Here is a 25,063-nt window from a genome sequence, read left to right on the forward strand (position 1 = left end):
AGAATAGGAAATTCTAATGAAGATTATAAAAAATTAAAAAAAAAGTGTGGTTGATAAATGTAAGGAATTTATTTCAATAGTTTGAACCGTCTCATATGAAAGCATCCTATCATAAGTCCTGGGTTTTCTCAGAAAAGTATGCATTATTACTCACTAAATTCAATGATGTACTCCAAAGCCGTCTATTGTACATCTGTATTCTGAATGTGGTGCAATACCATTTGGCACAATTTGATTGACCAACAATTAAAATTATTCATGTGTAGTGCCATCTTAGAAATCTCAACTTGAAAATGAAAACATTTAAAAAGGTCATTTGCCACTGCCAAGGACACCAGGGTGTAAAGACTGGGGCGGATCAGAGTCTGTAACACATCAGGTTAGATCATGATATCATACCGTAATAGAGCCTTCGTCGTGATCAAAGAGGTCAAGATATAATTTATGTTCACATCAGAAGATGCAAACATGTAAAAGCTGCGCTTCAGATTCAGACTCAATCAACAGTGACACTTGTGAACAGTCTGGTCAGTCATTTATTATGATCATCATAATCGCAGAACAAAAGCAAATGAACATTTTGTGTAATAATCTTAATTAACATTCATAATAACAGACACCTAAATCTGTAGTGCACTTCAAACCTCTTCGCTCCATGTTAAAGGCAGTTTGAGACAAACAGCAAAGTCTAGGGGGTTTCTCAGTGTCGGGCAGTCACTTCATTCACCAGCTGAAGGGTTCAGAGGTTCTTTTCAAAGCAGTTCGATCAAAACTAAAGACATAAGGGCACATTTTCTCTAGTTGGTGCTGACTGAAACATAACTGTCTCAATTATTGCTTTAGGTCCTCTCTTATGAGAGGAAGAATGGGATAATAAAACAAATAAAAATAAAGCAGTTTTTAATAATGGAAGTGGAAAAAAACTAAGACTGAAATTTATTCTGAAACATCTGCGCAAAATAGCTTGCATTTGTTTGGATACATGCGTTTAACTATTCGGTAGTTAGTTCAGACAACAATATACTTCAGTGTGAAGTTTAAAACTTTATTCTCTCTTTTTTTTTTTTTTTTAAACTGTAGGGGTCAAAGAGAAATGTCTCCAAATGTCATGTCGGTGCTTCACACGTTTTCTTTTTAGGACGTGAAAGGTCTAAAAAAGGTTGGTATTCGACGCACCGCAGTGAGTCAAAGAGAAAACTCTGAATGTTACTGTGCTTCTTCTGATAAAGCACCACAATGTTACACTGTGATTTTGTTACTGAAAATACTATGAACCCGAGGTATCAGGATGTTTCTTTTCCAACTTCATGTTGTCACATCTAGAAAACTTCCAAACTCATTTCGTAGAAAAAAAACCAACAACAACAAAAGACGAACACTGGATCAGTGCAATTCGCCAGACGCTCTTCATTACACAAAAATACAACATTGTCAGGTAAGAGGCAGGTGCGAGTTGGGTTAATGCAGACCATCTATACAGTGGCTTGCAAAGGGATTCACACCGCTTGAACGCGTTCAAGGGGTGTAAACGCACGCACACACGCACACACACACACACACACACACACACACACACACACACACACACACACACACACACACACACACACACACACACACACACACACACACACACACACACACACACACACACACACACACACACACACACACACACACACACACACACACACACACACACACACACACACACACACACACACACACACACACACACACACACACACACACACACACACACACACACACACACACACACACACACACACACACACACACACACACACACACACACACACACACACACACACACACACACACACACACACACACACACACACACACCATTTGCAGTTTCAAATAACTTTTTTTGCAACAGTGACTCCAACACCCCGTTCTGCAGTACCGTCCTGCTCAAACTCGCCGCGACTCGATTTCAAACTCTCAGAAACATGTCTAGCTCCATCAGTAGTTAAAAGCAAACGCCCTGGGCATGTTGACGGACGGCGAGTTGTAGGAATAGACCATCACAACACAGGAGTCGTAGGCCCCCGACAATCTTTGGCTGTTCTGACAAACGAAACTGCAACAGCGTCAAACATCTATAAGGCAGCAGGATTCATTGTCCACAATCTCTCGTACAAAATGAGCCGGTTTAGCGGAGGAATGGTTCAGCACAGCTGAAGAAGTAACAAAACAAAAAAACGAAATAAAAACAAATGGGTGGAAATAACAAAAACATTTGATTTCTTTTTTTATATGGTTGTTATCTTCATTCTGTTTTTAGAAAATGTTTGGATAAACAGGAAGTACTGCTAGCAGTGATTTCTTCATGAAAGGGTGGCCATAAATAAATGTTGTCATATATATATATATATAATTATTCTATATATTAAACCAATAGATAAAAGGAACAAATCTGGGATAAAATTGTCAAAAAAAAGAAAGAAAAAAGAATTACAATTAAAATTAGATGCTGATCTAATTTTTACTTAGTTACTTGCTAGTTTTTGAGCACGATGCGTCGAAGGAGTAAAGTGCAAAAGAGACAAATAAAAATTACAACCAGTGCCCAAACGTAGTAAAAACCTGCACATCTGGCAACCTGTGCCGACACCCGAGACTAAGAGGGCTGGAACGGAAAGAGAGAAATGGTCGTAGACTACAATCATGGTCACGTTGTGCTTTTCTCCAGCGCAGTTCCACCGTTATGAACATCAAGTCCCACCTCCCTCGTCTTCCTGTTCCTCCATGTTTTTCCTCGCCATCCTCTCTCGCCGCTCCGCCAGCCGTCTACAACGAGGGCAGTCTTTACCTGTCCGGAAGCAAGTGCGGTGGTAGCAGGCGTGGCAATCTGAAAATAATGATAGAAAATCAATCAAATAAAAAAATCACATAAGAGTCAGTGGTCTCACAAGCACCTTCACCGGGGAGAGTAAAGCACATGAGTCGACAGGAACGCCAACCAGTCGGACAGGTTTCGAGGATGGGATGAGATGTTGTGATGCTGAAACTGAACAGCCAATCACAATGGGAGCAGAGGGAAGGTATAAAAAGGAGGGCAGGGAGGTATAAGGGAGCAGCAACGTGAGACGCCCTGCTCTAAGAAACAACCGCAACCTGTCGGGACACATCTCACGCCTCCAAACCAAGCCAGCAGGGACTTCTACAACCCTGCAATGATTTTTTATTAAAAAAAATTTTTTTATCAAAATGTTCCAAAACACAAATGATGTGATTTTAATAGGAAACAATCGTCGATGGATTTATGAAATGACACATGAATGACTCAAACTTAAAAAAAAAAATACAGTTTATTTCATGTTCAGAGGACGATAGAGCTTAAATAACAACTGGCACACGTGGAAGCAGCTAAAAAGCATAAATTACACATTCAGTGTGGCACATTAAGTCACTAACCCCACAACAGAATCTGCCAGAATCAAAAAAATGAAATGACTTCACATGAACAGGCAAGGCAGAATAAACACATTTCCTCAGAGCTGGCCGAATGGCGTAGCGACAGAGACCAAACATGTGAAAGTGACTTTGCAAAACTGATGAACAGAAATTTACAACTAATATGAACAAATAAGGAACAACAACAAAAACAATCCCCACTCATCATCCCCCTCCAAAGATGAAGGTTTCTCAACTAACAACCTCTAAGATCAGCGTCTCTCAAACCGACATCCAGACAAAGCAAAGCTCAAGGACAGAAGTGAAGCACCGACACCACTAACAAGATACATCCACCACCACCATCACCACCACCACCACCACCACCACATGGTGTGAAACATCCGCCCTGAACCGGCGGAGCATCTACAAGAACCGAGGCCACAAAGCACCAGCACGCTGTGGTTCAAAGAGCAGGAGAAGAAGAAGAAGAAGAAGAAGAAGAAGCAGAAGAAGAAGAAGAAGCAGAAGAAGAAGAAGAAGAGCTCAGACAAACGCAGGTTTGAAAGTGTGAGCGAGACGTACCGAGCTCCGGCTGCACAACCTCAAGTCCAGACTCCATGTTTAATAAACTTCAATAACTCAAACGTCTGAAGGGGGTTGAACAATTGAGAGATTCAAAATGTGGAGTTACCTTTAGGGATTTAGTGAATAAGGAAAGGAAGTTTAGGAAATACTCAGCCACTGTCTTGCAGTGAGTTTTGTCATTTGAGAGTCAACCTGCTCCCCATCTCATCCAGCCCTCAACAACAACACAGCTACGGTTTAACATGTTTTTCTTTCCTGTGCACTATATCATATCGGTTTTTAGAATTGTGACTTAAAGAAGGAGGAACTTGCAGCATCCAGCCAATTTCATCACTGGTGCTTTACCTGAATCAAATCGACCTAAACAAGCTGAAATGTTTCTCTGTATGAATAGAACATTGAGTCCTGGTTGGATAAAATGAAGAACTCCAACACAGGCAATATCTAACGTTTTCATCTTTATATGAATTAAGACGCATTTTATTAATGCGCAAGAACTCTTTGCAATGTGTTTCTGTCAGAAAAGAAAGACTACATGACAGATCTGAAGAGTATTTCCCAAATTGTCCAGTCATTTCCCTAATATTTAGTTAGTGGGGTAATTCCTGCCACTCCTAACAGTCCTTGTTGTAATTGTGCAGCCTTATTAAAATGCATTTGAAACCTTCGGACATGAAACACTGCTGAAACACACACACACACACAGCAAAAACGCACTTTCAGAAAACGGCAACAAAATAAATTAAATCATAGAAAATACAGACTTTTGCTCGACATCGACAATAACAGCAAAATTGCCAAGTAATTAATAATCCATCACAGTATTTAGTGTTGTGCGGCTGATTACATTCCTACTTGCTTCCAGTGTGGACCTTAATGTGAAGCTCTTATTGTGGCGGTTCTACCTCCTCACTGCACTCGTCTGTGTCAACGTCCTCCTTTGCGGTCCTGGTTTCTTTCCCTCGTGTTCCTCTAATCTTAATGCCTCTGGTTATTCTCCGGGCTTTGCGAGTTTTGCGACTCCTCCAGTTACACTGAACTGGAACTGCTGGTTCTTTGTTCTCCTCCATATTGAATTCTGTTTTTCCACCACTCACTGTACTTTCTTTCTCGGATTGTTCAGTTCCTTGTGCTTCAGCTTTGGCCTCGGTCTGAGCTGCCCCTTCCTGCAGCGATCTTTGTATAAACCCTTCATTCGCTTCTTCCTCTTTCAGTTCTGCTTTCCCATCGTCCTTTACCTCACTTTTTGGGAAAGTCTTGACCCTACTTACCAACCCCAAGACTCTTATTTTCTCCTTTCTGGCATTTTCATTCCTTGTTTCCTTGTTACTCTCTTCAACACACTGCTCTTCGTCTTTAGTCCTTGAAAAAGCTTTAACCAGTATTCCAGACCTAAACGCTTGAAACATTCCCCCCTTTCCATCCTTCTCTTCTACCTTGTCCTGCAGCTCAGCCCTCTCCTCCTCCTGACCTGGATGTACCGCCCTCTCCCTCTCCCTCTCCCCCTCCCCGCCCTCCCCCTCCCTCCTGCCTTGGGAGATGACCTTGGCCAGCCTGCGAGGCTTCGGGATCTTCCAGTCTTTCCAGGGAAGAGCAACGGAGGGGAGGGGGAAGGGGGCTTTTGAGCCGCCCGGGCCTGCTACCAGCAGAGAGGGCTCACCTTCGCACCGCTGGCACTTGCTCAGCTGGAAGGGGAAGATGATGTCTTTGTCGTTTCCACAAAATTCGCACACAAAGCCCTTCGCCTGGCACAGCTGGAAGACAAAAATAAGATCAGAAGATAATTGTCAACTTCATATAAAATTTTTTTTTAAAAGAATCACTGAAAAATGCAAAAGGCGTCAATAAAAATGGATGGTTATCGTACCACACAGCCAGCTACATGGAGGGTACCAAGCTTCAGCAGCTCTTTGAGGCGGGCGGCCATGTCCCCGCTCCGTACAGCAGCGAGGTCGTTGAGGGAGAAGAGGTGAAGGTCCTCCGTCAGGTGGCCTGGCACCTGGTCGAACTGCTCGAGCACCCTGAGGCGACAAACGCAGAGAGAAATGAGCATCAGGCATCAATTATATGTGAGCTGGAATCAGTTAATGAGCTAAATAATTGTCAAATTAAAAAAGCAACATGCAAACATCTTACTCTTTTGCAAAACGGCAGGTCTTGAAGAGATTCTTCATGTGAAATAGTTGCACCCTTAAATCCTAAAAAGACACAAAAAAAACCCCCCAATCAGTTCAACAAACGTGTCAACATGATAAACAGGAACAAAACACTGCAACTTCAATTCAGAGTTCAGGATACTTTTACTCTTACATGTGAAGCAGATACTTTCTTTTACTGCACAAGACCTCAATGCACCAATAAGACAATCTCCGAATTCAAACAGTGAATTTGGTGCACAACAGGAATCCTAAATTAGTTACAAAACATTTTGGAAGAGAAGCTGACAGGTAGAAAATATTTAACATACAGTGAACCCATACTTGCACACAAAGGAGGAGGTAGTTTCGGTAGTGAGTTTAATTGGCTTCATTGTAACTTCAAGAATTGAAAGTAAATGTCTGCTCACACTCAAACATTGCTGACGAATATGTGGATTATTTGGAAATATGCTCTGGGATACAATTTAAGACTCCTCAGTATCACACACTTAAGAAATGTACTGTGTTACTCTGACAGAGTTAAATATATAGGTATGTGCCGATAAAAGTATCGAGTATCTGGTCTAATATTGCAAGATGTACTTGTACTTGGAAAAAGTTCCGACACAATCCGGTGAGCACTTCATGACGTAATGCGTCGGCAGCGTCGCCTGCAGGTACGCAGGAGAGCACGAGCAACGTCCGCGATTTGGAGATTTGTGAATATTGATGAGAAAAACGTACGAAAGACTGTAAATTATGTTTGGCTTGAATATCAAGAGGAGGACGATAGTTCGTACGACACCAGCAACTCAATCACCGGTGACATTTGGACCGGCTTTACTTTTGCAACAACACATCATCAGTAGGGTAAAACTAACCTGTCTCACGACGGTCTAATCCCAGCTCACGTTCCCTATTAGTGGAATAGATTGTATATAGATTGTAGACTGACGGTCTACAATCTATGCGTCTATGCAGACCGTCAGTCTGCTGGAGGAGACGTAGCGTCGACACGGAGGCGGTTTGCGGCAACACAAAGCCTTTCCACATCGTTTGCGTATGAAGTATGAAATAAGCTTCATGGCATTTAATAAGTACTCGTATCGGTAACCGTTATCAGCAAGTAACTGAAAAGGTTAGTACTCATCCTTACTTGTGAAAGAAATCTCCTGTTTTTGGAGACACTACTCTTGTTTACCCTTTCATCAGTTTTAAATATATTCTACCAATACTCTTTCCATGTGCAGAAAGTTTGTCATGCTGAAATGCAGGTCGTGTCTGTTTTGAACATCGTCTTGACAAAATGCCGCCGATTCTACTTCAGTGTAGCTTCTGCACTCACCCGCACAGTCCCCAGTGCTTTAACCTTCTTGTACAGCCCACTGTTGATATCGTTGGGGTTGAACAGCGGGTCTCCAGCGATCTTGCTCAGCAGGTCTCGGGCAAAGTTGCTCACATAGTACTTGCTGAAGTCCCACTTCCTCAGGACTCTGCCGGGAACCACTGCCTGGGCGTTTTCATGGCAACACTGGCAGAAGTAGCGGCCGAGGTATTCACAGTAACGCAGCCGCTTGATGTAATCTGAGGTGGGAACAGTCGGCACAAACACACAAGTAAGATTCTGAACCACAGAAGAAAGTTACAGAAGGCTGCCTCGTACTTTCATGAGCTGTCTCCATACAGACTTGGAAATTCACTAAATATAGTACCCCTTTGAGGGCGTGGGATTAATGCGAATACAGTTGTGATTTGAACCGGAAGTTTTATAGAATCTAAATAAAACCACTTCCTCCTTGAATATCATATGGATTGTTGTACATTATAGATGACTCCTTTCTTAAAATACAAATAGGTTTTTTTTTAAACATATTTGTTTTGAAGCCTTTTTCTATTATGGACAAAAGAAGAAGGCTTGTCTACAATTTCCAGATGTGCAGAAGTGTTTTGGTGACTGCTGATTGTACCTGGATCAATACGAGTACCACAGCCAGCGCAGCGGTAGTTCTGCTTGGCAACAACTATCTTTCTCCTGAAAATGAAGACAGACTGTTTATAGCCACAAAATAAATAGCTGAATAGACAATTTGGGGAGAGTTAGGGTTAGGCACAAAGTTCTCTTAAAACATAAAATACTTGTGATTGATTCCACAGTGTCCTTTAGTGGAAATGAATATCTTTTTTTTTTCTTTTTTTAAAAACATGTTTCTCACTGGGATTATTCTCCCCGCCATTTCTTTGATCCATTTAAAATTCTCTTGTTCCCATTTCAACTCCAACGTTATCATCACATCATGCCACCAGTCACTTATCAGTATCTATTCACTTCCATTGTAATTCTTAACGTCTCACCCAAAAACTACTATTTAAGCACCGATTCCTGTGCATTCGACTACACACAGATGATTCAAGAACAGCCGATCAAATCAGGAACTAATGACTAATGCAAAGCAGAAGAAGAAAGTGTGGCCTGGAAAAGCCTGATGTGGACTCACTTGGGGGCAGGATGAATATTGAAGATGATCTGTGGTCGCGGAGGGGCCCATTCAAGGTTACCTCGGACACGAATCCTCAACTTGTAGATGTCTGCGTGTTCACCGTCATCAGGAGAAATTGGCAGGGAGTCCGGGATGGGCAGCAACTGAGAAACAGTGAGGTCAAAGTTCACTGCTACAAAATTCTCTGAATTGCTTCACTCTGCGTTTTGTCTGGACAACTGATATTTTGATGCTTCGGTACCTTCTGTGGAGCATCGTGCTCAGGGACCAGCCAGTCCAGCTCAGACGCTGCAGGAAGCTGCATGCCCTCAAACTGCCTGAGTAAACCCATGGCTACCGACTCAGCAGAGTTAGACTGGAGGAAGGAAGTAGAGCTAAAATGCACACAGGAAGAAAAAGATTTTAATAAAAAGGTCAACAGGTTTCAGACTGTCAATCTACAAAATTCAGTTTGGTTGAAATCACCCAAATTGGAAAATTCTCAATTAAAAAAATTGAAGGCCCCTGAAAGGTTTTTTTTTGTTTTTGCTTTTTTTTTTTTAATCTTCAGTGTGGTTGAAATTGAAATTTCTACTTACATGGACTCTGAGCTGAGAAAAGACCTGCCGCTGGAGCTTACACTGCGCTTTATGTCTGCATCTAGAAGGCACAAGAATAAAAGGTGTGACTGCAGTGACACAGTGAGGAAACCCTCTTTAAGTGACAAGTTGTACTTAGTGTGGTACATAGACTTCTAGAAAAAAAAAAAACTCTACAAAAATGTATAAACGGCTAATGGCATGATGTTTTCCACTACGTCATTGTCTGCTACAGTAAAAAAGCACTACGCCGTCAGTGGAAATAATTTAAATGTTTAAAAAAAAAAAAAAATGAAATTAAGACAAATCTTCAAACATGTGCAAAAAAACAAAACTAATCTTTTTTCCATAGAAGTTTAGTCTAAAATCTTTTCAGCACACAGCATGCAATGGAAGCCAGAAAGACAGACTTTCCTTCCATCTTTTATTCTAAAGCTGCACAAGCAACACTGACACACAGACACAAGCAGCTCAGGTTTGGCAGAGCAGGAGGCTGCCTGAACTTTGGTTTTGTTAACATGACGTGCAGATGATATCCAAAGCATTAGGGGCATGAGAAATAAAGGTTATTGCAAAGTAACCTGAGCTAATAAGCTGCATAAATCAAGTGATATATATATACAGTATATATATATATATATATATATATATATATATATGCTTATACAATCGTAGCTAGATTTAAATAGTAAACAGGAATAAATAGAGCCTAAGACCTTATTCACAAAAATGAGATTACTCCCAACAATGGCCCGGTTTATTCTGATGATTCCAGCAGATTGTTAGAAACGAGATGATTAGAATAAATAGCCAAGAAAAAAAAAAAATCTGTAAATTGGCTGATTTAGGTATTTTAGTGTAGTACCGGTAGGCAGAAGGCAATAGAATTTTTATTTTCTCCAGTTTATTTCTCTGCTTATAGTACCATGAAGTGGTATACAACAGAAAAGCCTAAATTACTCTGATGAAAATGATGTTGAAAGCGACAATGTGACAGCACTGTTTCATGAGAGTCGACTAGTATAAGTGAAAGGAACAAAGAGGTGGAAAATGCATATGTGACAGCAATCACACCTCCTCAGTGGACACACGTTACAAATAATAACGGCGAACGGATGAACTGATGGATGAATAAGTGATTGCCTAAGACGCCACGGAAGCTACTAGATGCCACTTGTTATTAGTTATCTTCTTTCTTTGAGGCTTGATAGACTAACAAGTGAGAGCACATTTGTCCTCCTGAACCACCAAAACCCTGGAGCACCGAGCAACACGGCAACACAAACAGACAGGAGCGCAGTTCAGGTGAGGCGTAGTAGCAGCTGGCTCATCTCCAAACTGAAAGGGTGTAGCGAACTTATTGAAACAACTCAAAACACTTTTAGCTCCTGACGCACAACAGCTGTATTAAAGGTTTCAACAATTAAATAGAATACTTTACTTTTGAGGAGAAATTGATCATGGAGTAAAATTGCTTAAATGAGTTAATTTCATTTTTAAATGCACACTGCTAATAGTCATTATGATAACCCAGTGAAGCTATTTTAGTAAAAAAGTATTACCCCGTTGAAGTAATAAGTATATTTCTTCTTTATACATTTACTCAATTTTATTGTAAGTCAGAATCATATTGTCCTAACCCTAAAAAAAAAAAAAAGTTTAGAATTTGCAAAATGTCTTTAAGGTGACAGAAGGTAATGAAATTCTACCTAAACTATTCTTATATTTTGTAGTTGCGAAGGGTTTGCCAACGGCAAATGAGAAAGAAAACAAAAGCGTAAAAACATCAATCTTTTACGTAAACCAAATGGCAACTAAAAAAAGTGCAGAGGAATGAGAGCTTCAGTGACAAGAAATATGATTTAGGGACTTTATTTAAAAAGGTAGGGCTTTCAGTTTAGAGCAGAGCTGCCAGCATCCTCACTAGAGCACGGCCACAGTAATCTATCTACGAGAAGCGGGAAGGGGGGGGGGTCACCAGTCCGGCCTGCAGATACCTGAGAAGAGGGAGGCGAGTGACAAGGAAAGGCCGTTCTGAGACACCGCCAGTAGGGACTGACCCTCACAGCCATCTGAGAGACAGAAACTAAGACTCAACACTACCACCACCACAAGCGCAAACATTTTAACACTCCACTGAGAAGTGGGCCGCCTCACCAAGAACCATGCTGCACTGCTGTGTGGATAAACGCTTGTGTATGCATGCATGTGTATGTGCATATCATTTATATATTTATACAGCCCCAGATGTAGATAGACGGGCACACATAGAAAAACCCATAAACAAAGTACACCATTAGCAAAAGTCATGTTAAGCAGCACACTTTGCAATACAGTACACATGCATGCAGGAGAGCTACAGAAAGGAGCTTTCCTCAACCAGAAAGACCTTTTAAAATGAGTAAACCAAAATCAATGCTTCATGTGCTCAATCACATGACTAAACTGTGTGAGTTTAAACACTAAAGCCCCGTGTAGTCGCACTCAGTGACCACTGGACTCTGATCTTTATGGTTATGAGCCATGGTAAAATGTGACATGATGAGCAGTCAGTGTGGTAATGAGGATATGAGAGCGGTTATGAGTGGAACTGAAAAGCAAGTCAAAACAAATCTTTACAAACTTCACTGGACACCTTGAATTTAAATCGCCCTGCAAAATCTGACTACATAACCCACTTTATTAGATCAAACTTCTAAACATTAACAAGAGGAATGTAAAACTATCATGTGACTCTCATGCTGTAGCTTTCTCATTAGAAAAAAAAAAAGTGACATCTGTGCACCAAACACTTTTAATGTTCCTAATCTTAAAATCTGCTATGCGTTATTTTATATATTGAAACAGCAATAACTCCCCCCACCGCCCACATGTTGCCCCCTTCCCTCGGTCTACCTCGTAGTTCACACTCCTCCACCTCCTCAGCTGAGCCGGAGTCCGACAGGCCCTGGTCCGAGTCCTGGGAGCTCCTCCTGGAGCTGCTGCTGTCAGTAGAGTGGAAAACTGTAAACAAAACACAGGACAGAAATCGTCAGCAAGTAGTGTTACGTGTAAATATGATCTATTTCTGCAGACTTCTTTCAATCTACTTCTTACTGTGAGAGGTGGATTGTTAGAAATCATCTAATAAGCTAAAGGTCAGTAGCCCATTAAGAGCAGATGCAGCATGCATGCAATTCTTACTTTCTTGTTGGAGGTAACCAATATGCGTCTGTATGTTTTAACATTATTTAGAGCACAAAAAATTATCATTTCAATCTGCATAAAAAATAAATGTGTAAGGAAGAGTGGCAGCATGTCACCCTGAGCTCCAAACAGAGGAACAGAAAAACTGCAAGCGATCAACAGAATAAATGCAAATGTCTCATGAGGGATTACTCATCTCGTCTTTTAGAAGACAAATGTTTTCATATGCCAGGAATCACTGGAGACAGCAGCACATTTTTAATTTAACTGCGCCATACGGCTATTGTCTTACTGTGATGGGAGGAAGAGCACGGCGGCAGACGGTTGCGTCGGATCTGCTGCCTCCGCAATCGAATTTTCTGCTTGAGTTGCTGAATCTCACAATCGCTGTCTCCGTCCTCCTCGCCCTCCTCCTCCTGACGCCGCAGGTTGTACTTCATCAGCTCAATGGCGGCGATGAGGGACTCCGAAATGCTGAAATGAGCGTTCTCCTACAGAATATCCAGGTAATTAAAAGTCAGGCAAGGGAACAGAGAAAAAAAAAAAAAAAAAAACACTCATATTTTCCCCTACATGATCTAATAATCAACTATTACATTTCTAAAGCTTTCATCTTTCTAATCATCACTGTATGGAAGCAACAGGCTCTTTTAGTAAAATTTCCATTTGCATGGGATCAAGTCCTGACCTTCTCCAGATCAGCGCAGCTGCCAAAGTCCTGCTCTGACAGGTAGCTGATGAGGCTCTGTCCCTCCGACGGCTTCCTGAACATCCCATCTGGAACACTGCTGTACTGGGACCCGTCTGAAGCCGGCAAAAAATCCACAAATAAACATCAAAACTGACAAACCGATACTTTGTGGGAGTAAATGTTTATCGACATCATCTCTGCCAACTTTATTAAATGTTTTTGGGACAGTGGTGGAAAACGTGAAGGAAGAACACTAGAAACCCAGAAATGTGCTGGTTTGTACCCCAATGCTGACACGTCAACAGTGAGCCCGAGCAAATCCTTTAACCCTTTCAACACCCAGGATTGGATCAGGAAGAGTATATGGCTTAGAACCGTGGCCTAACCCAACAGGGGCGTCACGTGATCCACTGTGGCAACTCCGGAGGTGGCCAACCTAAATAATCCATCACTAAAGGCCTTTGTGGGTTTTTTTTTTTTTTTTTAGACAGACCAAATCAATATGAAAACACAAAATGAAGTGAGAAAATTTCATCCAAGACCTACATGCAGTTTTATGACGACTGACTAACATGAGGGAAGAATATTACAGTGACGGTCCTAAAAATAAACATGATGGAAGGTGAACTTCACTGTAAATATGATGAAATAAACAATTACACAAACACAAACACCTTATTGAAAGTTCAGAGTGTCCCGTTTATAGGGCAGCACTGACATTTAACAAGTGATAATTCATGTCCGTTCAAACAAGATCTCATAGTTTTGTTTGTATAATCAGAGCATTGTGGACTTGGTCTGGGTCACATTGTAATTTACAATATCAACATAATAATATGAAGTACTATGCTACGAAATATATTTCTATTATGTACTATGCACATGTTTTTATATTTCCCACCATTAACATCGATACTTTAAATATCAATACAGAGAAGGGAACTTACGTGACTCCATGTAAAAGGAGCTGCTTGTGCTGGAATCACTGTACTGAGACGAGAGAGGGCCATAGTCGTTCATGCAGCAGCCATCATCTGCCGATTCTGAAACAAGACGGAGCACATCAATATTCTCATCATCAAAATGAGAGAGTTACTAAAGTGGACACTGAATACTCCCTATATGATTCATGGGATCATGCATCAAAAGACAGACAACGGCACATCAAATACTTGGATTTGAATTGCTTCTCTAACAAGCAATTAATACACGTTAGAGAAATTGATCACTTTATTGATCACACAGAAACAAAACTGGGGTTGATGATTGTGCAAAATGAGAGTTTCCTCAAAAAAGAAAAAAAAACAAATGGATTTAAACAGAATGGACATAGAATAGTGAACCTACTTTAACTATTACTTCACCAGTTATCAGGAAAGTGATCAGATTTGGTAACTTGTGCATCTCTTAATGTTTTTCTATTAGCAATGGAAATTTGAGGGGAAAACGAGAATACAACGTTTCTGTCAAAATGAATGTGGGACAATATTTGAGGGAGAATAAAGCCAACTTATTGAACACATATGGTCAAATATGTTAATTAAACCACTTTGCAAGAGATTTAATTATATAACGGGCATATAATGATGTATTTTTTACACAAATCATCTTGAGGTATAGAAATATAATTCAACTAAACATTACTGTACAAAAAAAAAAAAAACACCTTAATTTACACATACTTGGTGTCCTAAAGGTATTCACCAATAAAAGCTAATTGCATCAGACTGCAGTATTCCTTTGCGACAACCCTAGCATGCATAACAAAAAAGAGACAGCTGCTTTGTTTGCAATATAATAATACGCAACTTTACGCTAAATTCTGACCAGAACAATATAAAACATTTGAGCAGATTCTTTGAATGCGTTTCAAAAAGGGAATATGAAAATAGATGCATGAGCAAAACAAAACATTAAATCATGGACGCATCACACTGGAATGACCTCAACAAAAAAGAAACGCACAGATGATGAGCTGGAGACAACTGGAATGAAGAGCATTCATCGTCATGCAGTGTAATAAAAATAGGGGAGGTGAGGTGGAGGGGTCAAGTGATGGAGTACAGTAAAACTGTACTGCCAACCTGCTACCGGATCCTCTATTATTATGGTGATTTTTCTGCGGCCATCTCCTTTGCATAATCAGCGAAGGAAAGAGAGGAGAGAAAACAGCAGAGAGACAGGAGATTAACTCTAATCAAGTAGAAGAACGATCAATTCGAGGCCGTGTGGGATCAGAGGGAAGGTGAAGCCTCTGAAGAGCATATTTGAGAGCAAGAAAAAGTCCTACAGATTACACAGGTGTCACCACAGGTAACATTAATTACAGGCCAACTTATGTTACCTACAAACAAAACTGATCACAATAGTCCTGAAATGGACCGTTTAAAAAAAAAAAAAAGGGCTCATTTCAGCTGGATCACAACTATTAATAATTAATAAGATTATCAAAATAAGGTTGAGTCCATCATTTTGGGGGTTTTTTGCTCCTTTTTCCTGATCACTAAAAACACACCACAAAATTGAAAATCTGGCTTGATTGTGTGTATAATGTTATTAAATTTGTTACTTTAAAATGAAAGATTTGATTAGCTTTTTTTTTTTTTTCTTACTCAGAAAACCAAATTGATGGCCTTCAGCTGATGGTGGATGTTCCTTTAATCTCACAGACGGCAGCACCTTGGTATTACTTTTTTAAACTAAATCGTACAGTGTGAAAATGTACTCTGCGCGCTGAACTTTAGGATGATCTATACAAATTCACTTTGTTCTTTTAAAAGACTAATTAAATTTCTCCTTTCAGCTTAATTATAACATTGGAGTTATTCATCTGATATCAAAAATCTCATTACTGTACTCACCATTCCTGAGTTTCTGATTGAGGCCCGTGTCAGAAAACGAGCGCGTGTGACCCTTTGACCCTCGGCCTGACCCCCTCTGACCCTCGGAAAAAGACGAGCGTCTCATTGGGGCCGGCCCGGCCGTCAGGGAGCTCCGTGGTATCGTCTGCTCCTTGATTTCGTCCTGCTCGCTGCTGTGGGTGGAGCTCCTGGACTCAGGCCGACTGCGTTGGCCCAGGTTACCAATGGCCAAGTACTCTGGCCCATCGTCAGAGTCCCCATCAGCCGAGTCCCCAGGATCGGGCTGTGAGAAAGAGGGCGAGGGGGCTCCTGTCAGGGAGATGCTCGGGATCGACGCTGGTGCAGGAGGGGGTGTCACGCCTCGCTCGCCCTCGCCTGGCCTGGTAACACACACCCAGGGAGCTCCAAGGTTGCTGGATGGAGAGGTAGTGCCTGAAACACCACAGGAAGAAGATGGTTGGGATGGTTAGCATTTTTAATCTATTAATCATTCAGCCACATGACTAAATGACACTGCAGACTAAATCCAATAAAACAAATTCTGGCCTAAAATTAAAAATAAATAAAAATTAATAACTTTACATTTTCAAATATTATGAACATCTTATGAATAAACCAACTCATTTATGACTCTCTTCAATGAGCAGAATCAGTTCAGGGCATTCAGATTTGTCCGTTGCACCAACACATTCTTTAACAACTGACCTTGTACAGAAACAATCACACCCTTGTATCGTTAAGTCAGGCAGTCTATTCACATCGAAACTGGAGAGCATTCATAGGACTTAACCCTAAACCCACCCATCCCCGGTGTCTTTCCATGTAGCGATTACAAAATAGTCACCAAATTCTCCAGTCCTGACGCTAACTTGTTCAACTTTTAAAAAATGTGACCGTACAGTTTTATGCAGACACATAAAGCAAACATCAGCACGAAGTTCAATCACTAAGAAAAACCCAGCAGATTCAAACTGAAGTCAGTGGTTCCTCACTTGTGCTGCCGCTTTTTTGGGACGTGGGTCCTGTAGAGCTTGCAGACTTGTGGCTGGTTTCAATGGCTTCACGCAGAGAGCAGTTGGAGGTGGCGAGTCTGCGGTTCAGAGACTCAACTCTGGGAGCCGTGTCGGCGCTCCTCCAGGCTCCGCCGGCCCCCGGCAGGACACACAGGCTCTGGCTCTTCAACAGGCCCAGACATGGATGGGCCTTCAGAGGGGACAGCTACGGGATGAAGAAGAGATGAATATTTCAAGCATGTCCGGCAACTCAGGGGAAAGAAAAACAAAACTCCCATCAATTCAAAAGGAGCTATCAAAAAATTGGACCAGCAATAAAGCTGAAGATGACAAACTGCTGAAATTACAGGTGAAAAGATTATTAAAGCATGCTTTGGGATTGTACGTTAAAACCCACCCCAACGGTGTCTACTTGGGCCAGCAGTTTCGGATTATTCTGCTCCACAGCTTCCAGACACTGAAACATGGCGGTCACATGAGGCTCGCTCAGCAGGAAGGCATCATCTAAAAATGGCAGAGACAGCAGATCAGTAAAAACAGAGTCAGGACATTGAGAAAAGTGACGGAATGCAGTCACACCAGACAGGAAAACAGGAAGAGAACAGGAAGAGACCACAAACTCATTACACTACAATCCAGTTTATCTTACTCATTTCACTGGTATTGGTGTACAAAAACACATTTTTTCCATTGACTGAAAGTGGAAAACTATCCCCAAAAAAATATGGAAAAGCAGTCTTTCAAATATAACAACAAATTCAATAACATTACTTCAGCCGCAGTTTCCATCAACCAACCATATCTTACATTAAAATGTAATCATATTCAATCCAACTCTAATCTTGACAGAAGACGAACGAGCGGCCCCGTCGTTAAAGAGCTGGCGTAGGAGTATGCCAGGGTGTTGGCAAGGGGATTTGGCATTAGCTGTCCTTAGTAAATATGTGCCAATGAGAAGCGCAGAAAGAAGCACGAATGACACTGACCGTTGTAATATTTGCGCGTGTGTCCCAGATGTCTGAGCAGAGGTCGGAGCTGAGCCGACAGCATGTGCACCTGTAAACTGTGGAGCAGCCAGCGCTCGGCCTTGTAGCTTTCACCTGCACTCTGCATCCCGCTGCTGAGCACCGGCTCCAAGTGACTGAACTGAGAGAAAACACAGAGAGAGAGGAAGGGTGAGAGCTCTATTAAACAAATGTTTGTCAGGATTAGAAGGAGTTAGAGAGAAACACATTTACTAAGTATACAGTTATTATAGTTTTAAAACTGGAAAACTGTCATTGAATTCCTAAAAACATTACAGCTGCTGTGATGATTAGATTTTCTTGATTAGTTCAGTTCAGCGATGAGCAACTTTGATCACCGAAGACCAATGTGCAACTGAGAACTTCTATGGACACTAATAAAAAATAAAGACGTGCATTTTGTTAAGTCCTTTAAATAAACATTAGACTACAGGTTTTTGGCAGCCCATTGTGCAGTTTCTTTGAACACTTTACAGTTTACAGATTTTTTTCATTTAGGACCGTGGTCCCCACTGAGCAACAGCGGTCCAAATGACATCTTTAAGACGTCATGTCCATACCTCCAGAAGACGTCTTCAGGGAGGCCAGAATGAAAGTTTCCTGGACATTGCATGGAGGTCTTTTTCTGGACGTCATATGAACGTTCAAACAAGACCCCCGAATGATGTGATGCCATAAAAAAATGTTACCTCACTTGGGATCAAACTCAAACCTCTTTCATGGCAGGGCAGAGCCCGATCCACTGGACCAACGACACTCTAGATGACATTGATTCTTACAGTATTTTTACAATTATAGTATTTATGCCAAGGACCTGACTTCAGCTGTTCAAGTAACTACAGACTGTGTGTCTCATGAAGCATCCATTGTTTATAGAGCATTAACAACAAGATTCTCCTAACTCACTGAACAGTAAAATGCATTTATTGGTACAGTAAATACAAAGCGTTCCCAATTGAAATGTAATCCTAATATGGTTCAAATGTCCCACTATCACCTGTGAAATGAAGAAATTAAAGCTTTTCAGATGATGTGTGATGGCCCTCACTGTTTACACTATCTACAAATAGCTTCTGTTTACTGCAAACTGTGTGGGACTAGCTCTCTATTATCATCATGACATTCATTACAATCCTTTCTTTATTCTTTTGTTCCAATAAAGTGTGTTGTGTATTGGTTTTTTTCCTTCTATATCTTATTTTTCCCTTCACATCTCCTTGTACCATTTTCTTTATTCATGTAAACAACAAAGAGAAAGGTGGACAGACAGTCCTAACAGCACGTGATGTAGACAACAGGCTCAGCAGTTCACGTGGAAAAAAAAAAAAACAATAAGTGGAATGAAAAGGAAAACAAAAACAAAGGAAACTGCAGAACTGCTGGCAACTACAAACCATCACATGATGATTACGTTGTGGCCGAGTGAGCGCTAAGCTCTTCTAGTCTGTAACAGAAAGTATTATCGGGATAATTAGATTCCAGTTTATGTCCCGTTCCTGTTGCGTAATCTTGTTAACACTAGGCAGACGGGCCTGAGGTTGAAGGGGTGACTGTTTTTTTTAATAACACATGATGAAAATCAAGTTCAGCAATCAATGCGGCACAAAACTCTTCAGGGTATGAAGTAATGCGTCAGTATTCACGGATATACGGGATCCAGGCTGCAAAACCAAGGTTTGTTTGGCAGTAACTCAAATATAATTGCTACTGTTGAATGCAACATTGGAAATAAATGTATGACAAACTTTATCTGCAAATTGAGGATATCTGAGAGCATTGGTTTGTTTTCATTTTCAAGATTATATCTTCAGATTCATCCTTGCCTCACAGGAAATGTTTACTGGTTCAAATCAGGATATTTTTATGTGGAGTTTGCATATTTTTCCGGAGCATTTGTAACGCGCAAATACTGTTCTCTCTGCAGCTGTGGTATTCAGCCGAACTCAAGAAACCGCTGACGTCTCAAACACAAAACCACAACCAGAGATTACAGCAATAAAACGGAATGCAAAACTACTGTGAATTAAAGAAATGAAGCATGACAGTTTCCACATTTAACGTTAAATTCAAAGAAAGCTTTAAGCTTCGACAACAAACCAAGCAACAACACAGATTTTAGCCCAGAGATAAATAAATCTGAAATGACTGGATTTGAAAAAGAAAACGGTCGTAATGAGAGGGAGTAAAGGGAATTGTCCAGTTTTCAGGACACCGTAACGTCATACAACACCTCATTAACACAAAACAAACTTTGCAGAACTGCTCAAAGATATAGATTTTCAAGTAGAGACTTTCTTCAATTGAAATTGTGAAAAATTATGAAGTCTTTGGAACTATGGATTTTTTTTTATCTCAAGCCTCAAGTCTGTGTATGACTAAAAAGACAAAAAAAACAAAAAACAAACAAAAAAACATTGTTTGGGAAGTTTGTCATAAAACACAGTGAACAAATTTTGGGTATAAGGAAACATTTAATACTTTATATAAAGCTTATATAAGACCACTCTGTGAACCGGGCTGGAAGTGGCAGTACCTGTTCGACGTGCGAGGCGAGGTGAGGGCTGATGTATCTGACACACCAAACAAAGGGCCAGTAGTCTCTCTGCTTGTAGTAGACCTGGAACACAAAACCAGCAGTTTACGTGACCTATTTACAAGATAGACAAACTTCAATGAATACAATGAGCCTTTATGCAGGTGTGCTTTTCACATATGCTCTACTTGTAATTTATTTAAGCATCTGATTTAAAAAAACAAAAAAAACTGCATGCTTTCTTGCCAGCTGGTGAATAAGTGTACTTTTATGCCTTTCTTTGATCACTTTACAGACATTAGTCTTGGCTTTCAAGACTGCGGTCAGACTAACCATGAATTCAACGAAACTATGCTTCTCTTCATGTAACTGGCTTTAAATGATCTCCAGCCACAGATAAAGCTCGGAATAAACCCTTTAAGTGTACCTGGACGTTGTGCACATTTACTGAAGGCCAAAGGGGTTATAATCATGGTATCTAATCACATAAATGCAAAGCAATTCAATTTAGCTGTTTAAATAATTTCAGACGGCACCAAATGCATTAAAGAAAAAAAAAGTCTGTCACATGAAACATGTCGCAGTTTCAAGCTCTGGCATTCTTTGAAAAATAACAAATTTGTCATCAATTGTTGTGGGGCTGAAGTGTGTCTTTAATTAAATCAGATCCGGGAATCAGTGTGATCTTTCTAACTAATGCAAAAACTGCCATTTTTAGTTTAAGCTCACTGCTCCACATAAAGGCCTTCCTCACATGGTAATCGTCAGATAGGTTTGTCGTCTTTTAGCAAATTGTACATGTGTCTTAACCTTGTGTTACTATAAAAATATGCTCATGGTGGTGGTGGTGGTGACCAAAACAACCACCACTAGCTTCAACCATGAGGTTATTGAGGGAGACAACATTTTTTTTTCCAACACGCCAACCGGCTCTGCAGGAAAATGTTTTCATTTTGACAAACAGCCACGGGTGACTGGATGAGTTTCCCGACCTGCTCGTTCTTTAGCCCGTGGCTGAGAATGTTGTTCATGTCCTTGTGTAGCCTCTCCAAGCCGCCATACCGTGACCACACGTTGGGGTTGTTGGTGGAAACGAGGCCCTCAACTGTGGTCTTCAGGCTGGACAGCAGCTTCCAGTGTTCCCTCCTGGAGGACAGCAGGGAGGAAGTTGAACAATGAGGAAGAAGGGTCAAGAAGTGCTGGTGTTAGCAGCACTGTTGCTTAAACTGTTGCTCATGAGAGTCAAAATACTTCTCCAAGAATTAAAAAAAAATGTACAAGTCAGCAGTTCAATAACTGTAACCTCAGTGAGTCAGTGGGAAGGAATGACGGTGTTTGCAGTATCAGTACATCCCAACATAAATACTCACACTGCCCTGCAAGCACTTCCTATAAAAAATATATAATTACTGGAGTCAGTGTCTTAAGTTCCTTTCTGCAACGCAAATTATTTATGACCACAATAGAGACTCGCGATAGGTATTTTATGTTTGATGCATAAAATGTAACTATGATAAACCCTGAACACAATAATTAATTTAAAACTTTTTACAGACCTCAGTAGTAATTATTAACCCATTCGCTATGAATTCCTACTACATACAACACTCAGTCTTGCAAGGCTTATCTTCAGGATACAGCTATAGGAAGTATCTGCTCCAGAAAACCACAAAAAAAAGAAACGACATTATTCAGGTCACATTCCCTCGAGCTGGTTCTTATCCAGAATGTCCTTTTTTCCTCTCAAATAAGCAGTTGAACTGAGAGACACTGTAAAGCAGTCACAGTGACGATGATGGGATGAAAAAAAAAAAATCTACTGTGAACATTTGGGGGTGGTTACTTGAAATAGATGATTATTCATCTGGTTACGTGCTTTCTATACATTTAACATTTCATATGTACACATCAAAAATATGAAGCACAAATTAGATATGGTCAAATCAGCTTCACGCAACAGAAAATCTGTTTTTTGAAATGGTTCTTAATCATAATTGAATCCCAAACACACAAGACACCAAGTACTAGGTTATTCATCTAGTACATAGCTGGATTAATTCATACTCGAAATACTCCTTTCCTAGAAAACATTAGAAACCTCAAACAAACTGGATGTGCAGAACTGCTGATTGAAACACGATTCAACCGAGAGACAGCACATTTTAAAACACAAGCCCTTTTCTGCGAGAAGCAGCAGTGCCGAGTCGCAGCATCATGAGGCAAGTCAATTAATCAAACTAGAAATTGAGGCGGAATGCTGGGGGAACATTCTCCACATACAGCAGAGCATGATGCATTTAGTTCACCACAGCAGTGTGCAACAAGGGTGAAATCTGTGCCTGTGTGTGTCTGTGTGTGTCAAATTCCTCAAGACTCTGAAAGCCTGAGAAGGTTAAAGATTCACTTCACAAGTTAAGTTTCTCTTGACAAAATTAGATATGCGGATGTCAAAGGAAAGCACAGGAAGACACTTTCAGAAGAGAGAGCAGACTCGAAACATTCCGTTTACAACCCCTTTTCCGAAAAAAAAATCATTGACAGTGGGTGTGTCTTACAATGCTTCGCATCTGGCGACTCATGGAAGCAGTTTTGGGGGCTTTTAGAAAAAGTGTACGTTTGTTAACCATTTTTCTAAAGCAGTGTTCCACAGCCCTAATGCTTAAGTTTGGCTATGTAAAATACAAACACACTGAACTCCCCAGTGTTTTAATAAAATATCCAGACTAATTATATACATTTGAAAACCTTTGTGCCATGCAAGGCAAGTGATCTGAATTTGTGGTGAAAAACACAATGCCTCAATCAGATTTAACACTTAAAGCGAACGATCTAAAGAAAGACTGCCAGGAAATTAAAACTTTACAGACCAGAGCAAACTTGAAAACTGTTGTATAGGCTGGTACTTCTTATGCATCTCAGAAACCAATGGCTTTGCAGGAGGTTGCTGCCTCATACAACCACACACCTCACATTCCCACCAAGGACCAATTCAGGGTGACTAATTTACCTCAAATGCATCTCTTTGGACTGTAGGAAGAAACCCGAGTACCCAGAAGAAGCCCACGAACGCACTGGAAGAACATGCAAACTCCACACAGAAAGGCCCGAGCGGTGATCGAGGCCATGACACTCTCGCTGTGAGCACTGCACCACCGTGCAGCCCGCGGCCTGGCAACTCTGTAAACATTTGAGTTTGACTTAATTATTATTATCAGCAAGCGAGGTTGTGACCAGGTTTGCTAGTTTGAATCTCACTGGCAACCGATGAGTACTGTGGGACTCTGACCCAGATCCCTGACCCCCAAAGTCACCCTGCAGACCACTGCTCCTGGTATGAGTAGTGTAGGGTAACCATGATGCAAAGGGTTAAGGAGAGTTTAATAACTGCAGGGAGGGGAGGTGGGTGAGAGTAGTGGAGGTCTGTCATTCACTTAACACCCTGAAACACTGGAGGATGGATGGTAGGAGGGTCTCCCTGCCCTTGACCCGGTCGGGTTCCGGTGCTGCCCGCAGTGATCAATCTATAACGTCAAGTGTTCAGGTGGGACTAAAATGAACCTTTCGTGCGATGCCTTACCAGAGTCACGCAGCATCGCAACACAACATCGCCTTTTCTATGTGTTTCATATACCGGAAGTTCACTATGATGAACTTTGGTAGAGTCCCGTGTTGGCGACAGCTAGCAATTAGCCGTTAGCACAACTGACAGTTAGCACCAGTGTTGACAAGCCGCCTGGGGAAAACACCTGCCGGGCGGTTTATCGTGGCGTCTAAGTTTCGTTTCACCGCAAACTATTCAGTGTCGAGTGTGTGTTATCAGAGAAAGTTACCACACGAAGACGCTAAGCCGTCAGTCCCTGTTAAAACGCGTTAGCCTAGCCGCGTAGTTCACCGGCGTGCGTGCTCGTTGTTGACGTCCCGAAGCCTCCTCACTGGTTTCGGCTTGGCTTCTCACAATACTGCTGCGCGGAGCCCGTTACGGGATTTACCGCGACGGAAGCTTCTGGTACTTTCCAAAACCCCTGAGCAGTGTCCCGGCCGGTGCTTTACCTGCGCTCCTCTGCTTCTCTCTCCGCCGTCACCTCCATGTCCTCCGGACGGAACCGAGCGCGGCACAGAGTCGCCAGCTTTGCCCCCCTTATTTATCAAGGTAGACCGGGGCGTAAAAGTAGCGGCTGCTCCGGAAAATCACCCGGACTTAGAGTCTTCCGCCATCTCCGCTCTGCCCGAGAGAGCCGTGAATGAAAACAGAGGAGGCCGCCTGCTGTCAGCTGGGTGTGGGCGGCGGAGGTGTGTGCGGCTCAGATCTGCCCCCTTTTTAACCACATCGCTGCCGCCTGAGCCCCAAATCACTGAGCAGCTCACTTTTTATCTTCTGTTCCGGGTGAACATCAGCAGATCAACTGTGCTTTGGTGTGTATAATAACTGAACAACAGAAGTTATCTGGCCTCTTACGATTTTAGAAAAAAAAAAAGGTTTATAACCAAACCCGTCTATTAAAGGAACCGCGGTCAATGGTGCCACCTGCTGT

General features: G+C 41.4%; 1 protein-coding gene across 2 annotated transcripts; it reads right to left on the minus strand.

Annotated features, from left to right (window-relative positions):
- Positions 1–524: 524 nt before the first annotated feature.
- rubcn (rubicon autophagy regulator) lies at positions 525–24,779 on the minus strand. 2 transcript variants are annotated; one of them, XM_080473444.1, is made up of 21 exons: positions 24,582–24,779; positions 21,524–21,677; positions 20,532–20,615; positions 17,960–18,119; positions 17,371–17,477; positions 16,953–17,178; positions 15,961–16,392; positions 14,047–14,142; positions 13,097–13,212; positions 12,701–12,899; positions 12,118–12,225; positions 11,220–11,294; positions 9,223–9,283; positions 8,886–9,018; positions 8,642–8,787; positions 8,114–8,178; positions 7,492–7,730; positions 6,145–6,206; positions 5,876–6,029; positions 5,669–5,762; positions 525–2,875 (listed from the first exon to the last, which is right to left on the minus strand). In XM_080473444.1, exons 1-21 carry the CDS (start codon positions 24,617–24,619, stop codon positions 2,739–2,741), a joined length of 2,886 nt encoding a protein of 961 aa, XP_080329570.1. In that variant the 5' UTR covers positions 24,620–24,779; the 3' UTR covers positions 525–2,738. The 2 variants fall into 2 exon arrangements, with proteins under 2 accessions (XP_080329570.1, XP_080329571.1); XM_080473445.1 differs by lacking the exon at positions 11,220–11,294.
- Positions 24,780–25,063: the final 284 nt, after the last annotated feature.

This window comes from Lipophrys pholis (genome assembly GCF_963383615.2).
Source record: "Lipophrys pholis genome assembly, chromosome: 10".
NCBI lineage: Eukaryota > Metazoa > Chordata > Actinopteri > Blenniiformes > Blenniidae > Lipophrys > Lipophrys pholis.

Excerpts from the sequence above, each read along its gene's own strand:
- rubcn (XM_080473444.1), bottom strand. The coding sequence starts at position 24,619 with ATGGAGGTGACGGCGGAGAGAGAAGCAGAGGAGCGCAG. Across the intron at positions 9,284-11,219 it reads ACTCGCCTCCCTCTTCTCAG|ATGCAGACATAAAGCGCAGT; the intron begins GTATCTGCAGGC and ends TGTGCCTTCTAG. Across the intron at positions 6,030-6,144 it reads ACCTGCCGTTTTGCAAAAGA|GGTGCTCGAGCAGTTCGACC; the intron begins GTAAGATGTTTG and ends TTGTCGCCTCAG.